This window comes from Camelus dromedarius, chromosome 10 (assembly GCF_036321535.1).
Source record: "Camelus dromedarius isolate mCamDro1 chromosome 10, mCamDro1.pat, whole genome shotgun sequence".
Taxonomy (NCBI): Eukaryota; Metazoa; Chordata; class Mammalia; order Artiodactyla; family Camelidae; genus Camelus; species Camelus dromedarius.
In genome coordinates, this window is record NC_087445.1 from 40,900,541 (window position 1) to 40,914,222 (window position 13,682).

Sequence of the window (13,682 nt, forward strand, 5' to 3'; positions counted from 1 at the left end):
GACAAGTAGTTCTCTCTTCATATCTCAGCTACCGAACAGTTGTAGGTTCCTTGTCTTTCTCCATCCTCTTCCAGCCAAAAGCCCCTTTATCAGTGAACCGTGTGTGAAGGAGCTCCCGTAGAGGGCGTGCTCTCCTCTCACTGAGTTGACGGATATCAGAAAACGATGGGGAGCCGAACAGGAAGGGGCTTAGATAAAGGGGGTATTCAGCTTGTACTTGGAAGACGTCACACTTAAATGAGAGTCCCTCGTCCTACGGTTGTTTTGTGGCGTCCTTCGTGTCGACACATACAGATACATAGGTGCTGGTCGAGCCTGTTGGTTTCCCTCTCCCGTCTCTGCCCCGCTCTCGTTCCCTGACAGTGTGCCCATTACTTCATGTTACTCTGTTCCTTATCTGTAAAAATGCATTTCTAACTCGCTGGTATTGCTTTAAATTAACTGGTATATGTGGACACACCTAGCACAGCGTCCAGCCACTTCTTTTGTAGCAAGTCCCTGGTCACCTAGTCATGCTCCTGTAAGAATATGGTTGACCCTTGAACAGCACGGGTGTGAACTGGGCAGGTCCACTTATATATGGACATTTTTGTCAATAATAAATCCTAAAGCCTACACAGTCTTGTTGAATCCAAAGACACAGAACCACAGATACAGAAGAACGGTGTATAAGGAGGGCGGACTCTAAGTTATATGTGGATGGCCTACTGTGGGGACGGTCAGCGCCCCAACCCCCACCATTATTCAGAAGTCACCTGTACCTTCTGAGCAGTGCAGGAGAAGAGAGTAGTATTAAAATACCAAATAAAATCTAACTGCAGCAGCTGAAAAATTACCACACCATTTTAAAGGAAGAAATTGAGTTCCACTAAACTCTATAGCTCTCAAAACCTGGCCTGCAGTATACGGTTTAATTGACAGTCTAGCGTTAAGTAGTCTTTTCTGACCTCCTGAACCACAAGAAAATCCCGTTTTTTCCTAGACTTTAATAATAATACTTACGGTGTATTACAAATTGATTTTTGTAGTTTTGTAGGGTATACGTGAGAAGAAACACGTGCACAATTAGATACACAATGAAAAGAGAATATTTAGAGTTTGGTCACATGGGTCGTGTGTGGATTTCACAGTATATCTCACAATAAATAATTTACTAACTTTCAACTTAGCACTCAGTTAAATCAGCGGGTTTTTTTTTTCTTTTCTCATTCAAAGTTATATTTAAATAACCAATTGTAATCATAATACTTTACCAAACTAGACAATGTCGTTATTTCCTACACCTTGGGAAAATACGTGTCTCAAGATTGTTTCCTCTTTATAATACTCTGCCCACCTTCCCTTCTCCCTACATCCCTAAGATTTAATTCTTAAATTACTCTGAATTTCAGAGACATGTCCATTTTTTTTTAACCACACATGTTGTGGTTTTATGAATATTGCACACTAATGACAATTCCCTGTGCATCTGTAGTAAATAAACCTTTGGATTGCTAATTGTTTCAGATTAACCCCCTAGATCTTTAGCAGCTGTCTTTATAGCATTTTCAGCCCACAAATTCAGTCTGTTTATTTCTGAGACTTTAATTATAAACCACACACACAGGCACAAAGGTCAGACTGCCCTGGAGACAGAGTGGTGGCAGTGTCTGTATGTGCTGTAGCCTCCGTGGGGTGGTGGGGGTGGGCAGGGGGACACAGCTCATCCTCTGCCTCCTCCTCCCACCGTGTGTTAGTCAGCTCAGGCCGCTGTAAGAGGACTTCACAGACTGGGGGGCTTAAACAATAGAAAAGGCTTTCCCCGCAGTCTGGAGGCTTGAAGTCTGGAAGTGCATGATCAAGGTGCCAGCAGAGCTGGGTTCTGGTGCTGGTGCCTCTCTCCTAGGCTTGCCAACAGCTGCCTTCTTGCTGTGTTGTCACAAGGCCTTTCCTCTGTGTGCACACTCCTGTTGTCTCTTCCTCTTCTGATAAGGGCGCCAGTCCTGTCTGATTAGGGCCCCACCCTTATGACCTTATTTCACCTTAATTACCCCCTTAAAGGCCCTGTCTTCAAATATAGTCACCTTGGGGGTTCGGGCATCAACATAAGAATTTTGAGGGGAGACAAAATTCAGACCACAGCACATTATAAGGATGAAGCTAGATGTATTCCATTCAACTGTCCAGTTCCCCCTCCCCTTCTGTCCACAGGCTTTGTACTCTGGGATCCTAATCTCTATGGGCTCCAGGTCCTCTGGCCTCTGGTGGGGACAGCCAGTGGGATACATAGACAAAAGTGGGAGAGAGTGAGGAAGAGCCTGGGGTGTCTCGCTCAGCATGTATTCCCCGGCTCCTTCCCTGCTGGGCCATCTTGGGTTGGTGTGGACCGTCTTCACCTCCCATGAGCCCCCCTGTCTCCAGTCCCAGGGACTCCCCTCTCCCTGGCTCCCTTCAGGCCTGGGGGTGGGGGCAGTTATTAACCCCAGACTGTCCTTTGGAGTTTGCCTTCACCCTGCCCAGTTGTAAAATAAGTCCCTCAAATTACCTGTTTGATAGAAGGACGTCACCTCTGTCAAGAAGGGACATTTCCAGGGCAGCGGCACCCACTGTCCTGTCAACCAACTGTTTTTCCAACCGAATGGGTCTCCAAAAGACCCCCTAGCAGTGTCATTGTTCCTCCACGGTGGTGGCATGTGTGGACACTCCAGAATAGAACGACCTGTGGTCATGCTTCTGAGGAAATGCTTGTCAGGTGGGAATTTCTAGAGAGAACTTTGCATCAGAACCTATGTCCTTCCCCAAGGATACTCAGGACCGTGCATGCATCTTTTCTTCATCATTCTAATTCTGCCTCTAAGTCTGGAGAGAGCTTGGAGGCTGGTGTGTTGTTAGACCCTAATGCCAGGCTTCACTGGGAGTTTGGCTCAAAACAGGACAGCAACCACCTGCCCTCTTTTTGCCCAAAAGAAGACTGTTGTTATGGCAGAGGGCTATGGCTTTAGCTCGAGTTGGGTTTAAGCTTTGGCTGTGGTGTTAACGAGCATTTCTGAACCCGTTTACTCATCTGTAAAATAATGGTATAAACTTGAATTGTGCAGAATGTGTTGTACAGTGCTTGGCGCATGTAGTAAGCTTCTATAAATGTTAGCCTCTATGGTTTTTAAGTGCACAATGAACCTTCTATAAAGGAGCCTTCTCTCTGTAAAAGTTGTAAAACTCCTCTTGATCATAAAAATTATCTCTTAAGAATTGGCCCTTTGTTTTCCTTCCTAATAGAGAAATAAATGTGTTTGTTTCTGTTTGTAAAAATCATACATATTCACGGAAGGGTGGTATAAAAAGAAAGGAAAATCCATTCCTAATCTTACCAAACAGGACAAGTTCTGTTATATTGTCACTTTATGGTAGCTTTAAGCATGTAAGCGCACTGCACATTAACTTCATTGCGCGCGCGCGCACACACACACACACTTATTTCTAAACTGAGACCATGCTCTATCCTTTTGTATCCTGCATTTGTAATTACATTGTGAACATAAAAGTACCTTCTGAATATTGTCTTATTAAATATTCTTTAAAATCAAATACGTTTTTAAAGATCTTCTCATGGAAGTTTATGTAAGTGGTCATACTTTTACATAGATAAATAAATGTGATTGTGTCACGTGGGCTTTTTATCCTTTGGTGGTTCTTAACCTACTACCTGTTATGGTGCTGTTTAAACCAGGTACGTTTCTGCATTATCTCGTGTGTTTGTTAACCTGTCAGGTAAAGCTCTGATGTGGCCGTGCTTTTTCCCAGCGGCACAACCCCTCCGTGTGTGATAGGAAGGGCACACATTGGTGATGAAATGCAACCTTCATCTCTCTTCACTGGCTGCGATGTTCTGTCTTTGAGGTACAGACATGCGTCAGTCACCAGAGTTTCTCTCTCTGGCCCTCCACACCACAGAGAAGAGTAATTCCCTCAAGAGAATTAGAAGCATTGAATAAAAGCCTTCGTTTATGACGGTTTGGTGACTTTTGCATCTTTCTCTACGTCTCATGAGTATTTGGATGGGAGACTGAAGGATGGTGAACCAGGTCCAGCTGTCTAGTGGCAGTGTCATCCAGAAGTTTCTCCCTCTCTCTCTTCATGAATTTTTCCCATTCCTGTGTAATCATATTGCATTTTTCCACATAGAAAGACAAAAAGAAATCTACGCTCAGGTCAAGTGAAATCCTGTCATAAATATTCTGTCCCTTGAGGATTCAAGGTCAGGGAGAGTTTATCAAAGATATTCCAGATTCTTTGTCGTCTCTCTTTCCTTGGCTCTTTTTCCAGAAATTCTGGGACAGCATCCCAAATACTTTTTTCTCCACCTGAGACCAGAAAAGTTAGGGCCTGGAAGGAAGAAAAGAAGTTCAGCCATCACTTGCTTTGTGACTTTGGTTCTTACTTCCTGATTACAAAATGATAGATCTGGCCGAGGTGTCCTCCAGTGTGCCTTCTAGTTTTAAAATGGTAAAATTTCTGAGGGATTCAGTTATAAGTATTCCGAGAGATACTCTTCACTTTGGCTTATTTCTCTTTTCTCCTGAAGATCTCATCTCAGAGTGCAAAATAGTCGTTATGCTTTAGTTCTACTTCTCTGTTCTACTTTGCTTCTTCCTCTTAATTATTTTATGACCTTAGGAAAGTCTTTGAGTTCATGCCAAGATTTGATGTAAAGTATGTAAGAAAAAGTTCACGGATCTGGTTGAAGAAGATATCCATGGTCAAATATGTTTGTAAATCACTTCACATCGTGCCCTCTCCTGCCCCCTCTTAGAATTTTGCAATGAACAGTCACATACCAAAGACACTTAGTTCTGCCATAGGTTAACTTGTTTAATTTTGCTTAACTCTGAGTTTCCCAAACATATTTGATCCTGAAGTCCATTTACTTCTGATAGCACCCATTAACATCCCTCTTAATTAACATCCATGCCCTACATAGAGGAGGCACAGCTCTGGGAGGAAGGGCATGGTCCCAAGTTCTGTCCCTTACTGATGACGTGATCTCATGATAAATATATAACCCCCATACACCTCATATTGCTCACAGATCAAATGAGTGTGCACAATAGCACCCAGCTCATGTGGATGCAGATTTATAGGAATATCATGCAACTATGGTAATTGTGACTAATGCTCCAACTCTGGGCTCTGGCTGTCTTGGGTTCGAATTTTGTCCTTCCATTTACTAGCTTATGATCTCAGGAACGTTACTTCTATGCCTCAATTTTTCATCTGTATATCGGGGACAAAAATTGTACCATCCTCACAGGGTTGTTGGAAAAACTCAGATTCATGTAAAACATTTGGAATTGTGCTTGGTCCATGATAGGGACCGAATAAATGTTAGCCCTTATTAATCATTGTCATTGGTGACATTGATACTTCTATGACTATATCATGTAAAAGGGATTTTAGCTCCTTTTCCTTATTGGAATATAATTGACATAAAGCACTGTGTTAGTTTCAAGTGCACAGCACTGATGGTTCAGTATTTGTGTATGGGAAATGATCACCATGGTGAGTCCAGTTAACATCCATCTCCACATGTAGTTACAGATATTTTTTCTTGTGATGAGAACTTTTAAGATCTATTCTCTTGGCAGCTTTCAAACATACAATACAATACTATTAACCATAGTCACCATGCTGTACCTTACATCTGGATTATTTTAGCTTCTAAAAGCAACTCCTCCTACCTCAGGAAACAGATTAAATCCAGGATATTACTGCTATAGCATCATGCTCCTGCGAAGACTTGATTCTGCCATGTTGATATCGATCTTGTCTTTATCTCGGGTCTGGACTCCACGTCTTCCTTCATTTAACTTTTTCTGTCTGTGCGCAGGGGCGGAGGGGCCTCGGCTCTGTCTTTGTCTGGGCATCGGGAAATGGCGGAAGGAGCAAAGACCACTGCTCTTGCGACGGCTACACCAACAGCATCTACACCATCTCCATCAGCAGCACAGCCGAAAGCGGAAAGAAGCCTTGGTACCTGGAGGAGTGTTCGTCCACGCTGGCCACAACCTACAGCAGCGGAGAGTCCTATGATAAGAAAATAGTATGTGCCCCTTTCATGTCTGTCCTAACTGGTTTATTTATCTTTCATTTTGAAAAGCAATTTAAGAACCGTGCATTTCTATGCACAAGTTACATGTGGAAAGAGAAAGTCAGATTGACTGATGACTCAACACAGGTATTTGCATAGTTACCATTCTGTTACCAATTCACTGAAAAAGGCTGTCTGGGCCATTGCATTCCAGCACTGGATGTGGCCTCAGACTTGACTAAGCTTCAGCTTTACTGAAGACAGATGAATGGTCCACGTTCGCCTTGTGAGTTAGTGGCAGAGAAGAAACTAGGTGGGAATATGAGCCCAGTTCCCTTATCACTCTGTCCTTGTACTGCCTTTGAACCTCAGCTTCAGTACTTTGGTTTTGAAGTAGGTACAACTAATTCAGCATGAACTAAACCTGCATAAAAGGTCTCCTCTAGTGCCACGGCACGGAGTTTGCAGGAACAAAAAGCACAGTAGTCCTGCATGATATGCTTACCTACACGCCCTGCTCTCTGTGCAGGCGGTAAAAGGGTTAAAAGTTCAGGGTGCAGGACCAGCCTACATGGGTTTTGTTCAGTCTTGAACTATTTAGCAGCTGGGTGACTTTGGACACATTACTTAATTTTTCTGTCTCAACATCCTTACCCGTAAAATGGGGACATTTAATAATACATATTTCATGGAATTATTACAACGAGGAAGTAAATAAAAGGCTCTTTGCACACTACCTGACCCACTGGTGCTCAAGAAGGGTCTGACTTTTGGGATGCTCCACGCTATGTGGCTGTCTTGAGATTTCAAACACCTTTGCACTTTGGTCTTTTCCTGATCATGGCTTTGTAAAACATCTTGGGATTTGTCTTTCTGAAGTGGAGCTAAACTGCTGTTCCTAACACTTTTTAGCATTTAGCCAAGACCTTACTTTCAGATCCTATAGATTGAAACAACCTCTGGTACCGTTGTTCCCTAAGTCAGTGTACCTTTCTGCATCGTGGTAGCTTAGGCTGGTCATTTTTCCAGCTGTTATTAACAGAAATGCTTGTTGTACCTTCATTTTTCCAATCTATAGACTATCGTGAACTGTTCCACCCGCCCCATGAAGAAAGGCACTTTGATGAGTATGTTAAGAGTCGATGTAGAGTCGAGTTAGTGTCAGTATCAGCCTTTTGTGGTCCAGCTCCCCTTTTCCTTCTAGATGTCAGAATGACAAATAATCCTGCTCTGCACTTGGGACCTTTTCTTCACCAGGCTTTGAACCAGATGCCTGTGGTCCCTTGGAGATGCCCACATCCTGTTAGTGGCATCCATGATTGAGTGTTACAGTGTCTCTCTTTGTTCAGGGGCTCCCCTCCCTGGACCATTCATTTCCTTTTTGTCATTTGCAGCTTCTCCAGAAGAGCACGGTTGTTATTCTTCATTCATAGAGCACCTTTGTGAGTTGAACTGAGGCTGACACTGAGGATCCAAGAGAGGAAAGATCTCACTGCTTCTGGGAAAGCACTTTCGTTAAATAAATTTTACTCGTCCTCCACCGAATGCCTTTTCGTGGCATGCAAGCAGGAAAACCTTGCCCTGAGTTTCAGAATGCGGCCACGTCTCCATCCCTTGGTTTCCTGCCACCACTGTCAATACCACTGGCAACCTTTGTATTCCACTCATGCTTAATAGACTCAGATCAGTGATAGCCTTGGATCTTATTACAGCAAGTGAAGCATCCAAGATACCAAGATTACTCTGATAAGAAGCTCCTCTCTAAGCATACCTATTGCCCTAATCAACTGATTTCTATTTAGTTGATGATTGGTTATTATGAAATAATATGTTTTTATTAACAACACTTATTATACATCTTATTCCATGCCAGACACATAGTGCATTTATAGTTGTATTAATTCGTCATAAATATAACATTGTTTGCCCTTCTAACGTGTGCCTGGCAGTGTGCTAGGCACATCAAATGCATCATCTCAAATGCATCTATCCTCAAAACCCTGTGCCGGAGGATCAGGTACTGTCCCCATGTTACAGGTGAGAAAACCAAGGCTTGAAACGTTAAGAGAAACACAGCTCGTAAGCAGTAGAGCCTGGGTTCTACCCAAAGTCAGGATGAACTCGCAGCCCACCTTGTAACCAGCGTGCTGTTGTGCCCTGGGTACTTTCCAAGGACGTCCAGCTTGGGGCTTTATGAAAGGATGCTGCTTTTCTTGACTGTTTGGGTTCTTTTCACAGTGATTTAAAAAAGAAAAAAAAAAGTACACGGACTACATAAGCATCAATTGTTTATCACTACGTGGCTCACTCATTTTGAATTTCGTGCCTTTTCCTAACCCCCTCAGACAAGCAGTCCTCTTGCAAAAAAACCTGAGCTTTTCAGCAGTCTGAGTTGCTAGTTCCCAGGCACAGCGTCAAGCTCCCCGAGGCTACTATGCCTTTTGGGTGATTTCAAACCCGACCCCGAGAAGTGTCCCCTGGCAGGAACGCTTTCCCCGGAAACCACTTCCTTTATGTCTCTTCTCCAGCCTCACCGCAGGGAGGCTGGTCTTCCTCACCGTCCCCTCCCCCGTGCTCGATTCTTTTTCTTCTGTTCCATTTTCTTTCTAGTGTCCTTAAAGCTACTTAACACGATATTCTACATTTTCTTATGGACTGTCTGTTTTCCCTGCTAGAATGGAAACCACTTGATGTCGAAGACTTCGTCTTGTTCCTTCCCAGAGCTTGAACTTAATAAATATTCAGGCATAAATGACTGTCAGACATTGGGGATGACGGAAGCTTCACAAGGTGCTTGTGCATGGTCTGTACATACAGAGACTGATGAAGCTTCCATCTTCCACGTGTATAATTTATATGTAGTTTATGTGTAGTCACAGGAGGCAGGTGAGTGCTCTCTCCTTCAGAGAAACTCCTTCTGGTGGGTTGGTGAAAGGCAGAGGGCATTTGACCATGTATTTCCCATAGGAAATTGCCCGCGGGAATCCTGCTACGTGATGAAGTTCTATATACAACCATTCTTAGTGTCGAGGAGGCATGAAGATCCTGTCTTTGCATCAGTTTCTCCCAAGTCTGTTTTAGAGATAAAGCTCCCCCAGGCTTCCCCATCGTTAAATGATCTCTTTCTTTTGGGACTAGTTCAGCCTTTGCCTTTTTTTCCCCTGTAGTCATTTGTCTCGCTGATTGGAATGTGGGTCCATCGTATTCCCTCTTGGAGGGGTTTTGTGAGCCAAGGTTTAGAGAATATATGTTCAGCTCAGTGCTCTTCTGATGTCATTTTATTTGTGTTCAAAACTAACTGGCTGCCCGGGCTATCTCAGGGCTGGCCTGAAAGCCCAGCTCCATGTGGAGGAATTATCTTACGGCGTTTCGTGTTCCTAAGCAGCCACGCATTTCCTGGTGCGGGAGGTACCCGCTCCTGCTGCCGATTCCTTATTCAGATGCAATCATTACCATCATCTCTGTTTCTCCTTTTGATTGGGGAAATGTCATGATTTTTCATGAGTGGAAGACTAGCAAATCCAGATGCATTTCATTTGTGTGGAAGTTTGATATATCTCCTCTTGAGAATGTTAAAAAGAAGGAAGGAAACTTTATTCCTGAGGGGTTCTGATTTTGATTGTGGGCCTGCAGGGGAATGGTGATACCCCCTTGCTGACTGGGGCTGGATCCCAAGGCTCATTCCGCCATGATTGCTGGGGTTGGTCTGGAACCTTTGCTCCACAGATGACTACACTCTGTAGCTCAGCTTTTTCTTTGGCTGCCCTTTGAGGATTTACTACTTCACCACTTACCAGCTCTTTACGAGCTGCGTGTCCTTGGGCTCATGAGTCTCTCTGAGCCTCCGTTTCCTTAGTTAATAAATAGTGTGTCTTCCTTGCCGAGTTCCTGTGGGATCAAGTGTGATTTTACATACACAGGTGTGTGTGCACACTGCAAGCCTATTATTGCTCACTGCCTCGCTCTTTGCAAGTTGCTCGTGGTGGTAGTTTTAGAAGCAGTGTGGCTGGTGGTAGCAATAGTAGTCGTGAGAGGAATAGCTGTACTTTGGCCCCTGGATTGTATATATACACATACACACTTAATTTTTGTAGATTGCTTATAAGTTTATGTGAGTCTTGTTTAGAGAGTCGATTAAGAAGTGACCTCGAAGTCCTTCCTAATGAGTGGGAGAGTTGAAAGTATAGAACAAAATGAGTATAAAGGAGCTTGACATTAGCAATTCATCTTAACATGCTGATCACCATGTCACCCAAATCTGGGTGACAGTTGTGTTTCCTTGGGGACCCCCGATCCACAGTGGGCGATCAATGTGTTAACAAGTAAATACCGTGCTCTGCTCTGTACCCAGCCCTGAGCTGAGCATTAGGAGATGCAAAAATGACGTAAGATGGGATCCTTCTTTAGTGATAGCAATCTCGCATTTGTAAGCAAAACCTGATGTTTGCACTTTACAGATTCTCATTGCAACATGGGAGATTCTCTTTGCAACATGGGAATGGAATTCTGTGTAGCCGTGTTGGTCATGATTGAATTTTCCACCAGTCTTTGTGACTGCAGTGAACACAGAAGGCGTAATTTGGTCCTCAGTTTCTTTTTATTTTGCTGTGCTTAATAAATCAACTTGTATTTTATTCATTCACACATTTGAGATTTAATTTCTTCCCTTATCCTCCATAGCTGTGTCTGAAACAGGTTTGGTTTTTTTTTTTGGCACCTTTTTAATCCAAATCCAAATCAACCCCAGAAACAAATTCAACCTAACAGACAGTGGAATCATTCCGTGTTTTAAAAATATCTGTTCAGTTGCTCTTTTAACAGATATGGGACAGTATGGCACCTTCCAAATAAAACATATCACACGGTATCAGGGAGATAGAAGCTCTTAACTGTGGGTTGCTATCAAGGTTTGTCATTCATGGCCAGAGTCAATCTGATCTGAGATTCCCTGGAGAGTTACATCAACAGGCTAGAATAAAAGATCCAATCAGCCCAAGTAGTGAAATGTGAAATATTAAGAAATAAGAACTTAGGATGAGAAAAAGTGATGGTTCTTCTCAGAGGAAGCCTGACTTGACCGGATCAACACCCACCCCTCCTCACCAAATAAAGATGACACCCCTAACTTTGCCGCGGCCAAAAGCCCATCTGCTACCCAGCCTGGGACAGGCTGAAAATCTGATTTGCTGATCAAGACAGCTTTGATCTGGCGAGGGGCCTGGTGTCGTCTCCTGTTTCCTTCACTCTGATGGACAGGAATGATATTTTCTGGAGCAATCTGAGAAGTTCCGTGGAGGAAAATTCTGTTTCTGATTTGGGTAGTGAATTTAGGGAATTTGGAGCTTGCAAGATATGCCAGCAGGACCAAAACCAAACTCTGAGACATGCTGTAAAATGAAAGTGCTTTCTTGTGCTGTTTTCACAAATCAAATCTCGAAACTCCCCGCCCCGTGATGCGGTGCGGGCTGACTGTTGAATGCAACTTCTCCTTTAAATTACACTGTCAGATTTTGCATGCGTGCATTGTGATTAATCGATTTACCCCATGTGGTTCCAGTTTGGGAAGCATCATTTTTCTTCAAGATTGCATGCTCCTTGGTGGTCTTTGCCTTTTCTTTCTAAAGATGGACATAAAAATTTCCCGATACTGTGGCTTCTCTTAATGATGAAAACCCGGCCTTAGATCTTTCCAGTAATTTACACCTGAATATCTCCACCACTGACAGTAACTCCTGAAATGACCCAGCTGGAATTTCCACTTAAAGCAGGATGAGAAGGGAGTGAGGAGGTGTTCCTTCTCCTTCTCCGTTCCTTTTCACCTCCCCCTTCTCCATCACTTTTCTGCTCCACTCCCTTCCTGCCCCTGCTCACTACTCAAGTTTCATTTAGTTAAACTGATTGAAAAAAAGAGAAAAGAAAAGCACAATAATGGTGATAGGGAATTCCACAAGCTTTCCTGTGTTAACAGCATTTAATGCTAAATTGGTGTTTATATATAAAAGTACTGAGTAGCTTTTAATTTAAGTTTGTATCATGACTTTGTTTAGATGGGGCATTTTCCTATGGCAAACCCAACATCATAAAATTTTTATTGTTCACGTTTGAGGTTGGCCGGCTGAGGTCGTTACTTATTAGACTCAAAAATGCTACACACACTTGGAGTGTTTATTCTGAATTTGTTTCTGTGCACTGAAAGTGTCTGGTGCAGCTGAAGAATAAGCAGAGGGAGCCAAGTGGGAAAACATCATTAAGAATCTTGAATCCAGGCACAAGTCATTGAAAAAAAAAAAAAAAACTTGGCAAAGGCATGTGACCATGAGGGTGAGGTAAAAAGAGAAGAATGCAGGCAAGGCCATCTCTCAGCAACAGTGTATCTGGAGACCTGGAAACAGGCTGCTTCTGGGGTGTTGATGCATTGACTTAGGGACCAGGCCTTTAGAAAATAAGGCTGCACATATAGCCCTAATTTCAAACGAAATCTAAATCACTTTTTAACAATCCATCCATCCCCCTTCTGGGTATATCTCTAAAAGAATTGAAAACAGGGTCTCAAAGAGATATTTGCACACCCATCTTTACTGCAGCATTATTCACAAGAGCCAAGAGGTAGAAGCAACCCAAATGGCCACTGACAGATGAATGAATAAAGAAAATATGCTCTATAATGCAATGGAATATCATGCAGCCTTAAAAGAAGGAAGTCCTGCCATATGCTATGGTACGGATGTACCTTGAGGACATTATTCTAAGTGAAATAAACCAATCACAAAAAGACAAATACTGTACAATTCCATTTATATCAAGTACCTAGAATAGTCACAGTCATAGAAGCACAAAGTAGAAAGGTGGTTGCCAGGAGCTGGGGAAAGGGAGGAGTGGGGAATTGTTTAATGGATAGAGTTCGAGTCGTGCAAGATGAAAATGTTGTAAAGATCTCTTACTGTACAGCACTGTACATATAATTAGCAATACTGTAGAGTACACTTAAAAATTGTTCAAAGGGTAAATCTATGTTATGTGTTTTTACCCCCCAACAAAAATACCTTTTAAAAGTCACCAATTGAAAGTCTCAAAAATTTCTTTTTTTAAGTGATTTATTTGTTTATTTTATGTCTAATTATTTTTCGTTTTTTAGTAACACCACTTTATTATTATTATTATTATTATTATTATTATTATTATTATTATTATTATTATTATTATTATTATTATTATCAGCAGCAGCAGCAACATTATCTAGTGGGAGAAGTAATGAGGTTTGTTTGTTTATTTATTTAATGGCGGTATTGAGGATTGAACCCAGGACTTCATGCATGCTAGGCGTGCACTCTACTACAGAGCTAACCCTCTCCCTGGAAATCCCAGAAGTTTCTTAATGTGGAAGTAGGCAGGGCTCTATTTACCCAGATATCTTGCAGGCATCCTCTGTGGAGGCTCAGGATGGCTAGGTGGTCAAGTCTGAATCTGGAAACAGCACCCCCTGCCTGCCGACACACTGCTGGGCTCTCACGCAGCATTCATTCAGTTACTCCAGAAAAGAAGTACAAGGCTCGTCTCTCTCCCACCACCATCGCTGTCTGGTTCTCCATATTTTTGTTCCTTCTCCCACTTCTTTTGT

General features: G+C 42.8%; 1 protein-coding gene across 2 annotated transcripts in view; it reads left to right on the forward strand.

Moving 5' to 3' along the window:
• The window catches only part of PCSK5 (proprotein convertase subtilisin/kexin type 5), a 413,695-nt gene that overhangs the window by 176,261 nt on the left and 223,752 nt on the right, over positions 1 to 13,682 (forward strand). For both annotated transcript variants that reach the window (XM_031449902.2, XM_010978064.3), the window contains exon 8: positions 5,864 to 6,076. In XM_031449902.2, the coding sequence (XP_031305762.1) occupies positions 5,864 to 6,076 (213 nt within the window). The remainder of the gene's footprint in view (positions 1 to 5,863; positions 6,077 to 13,682) is intronic.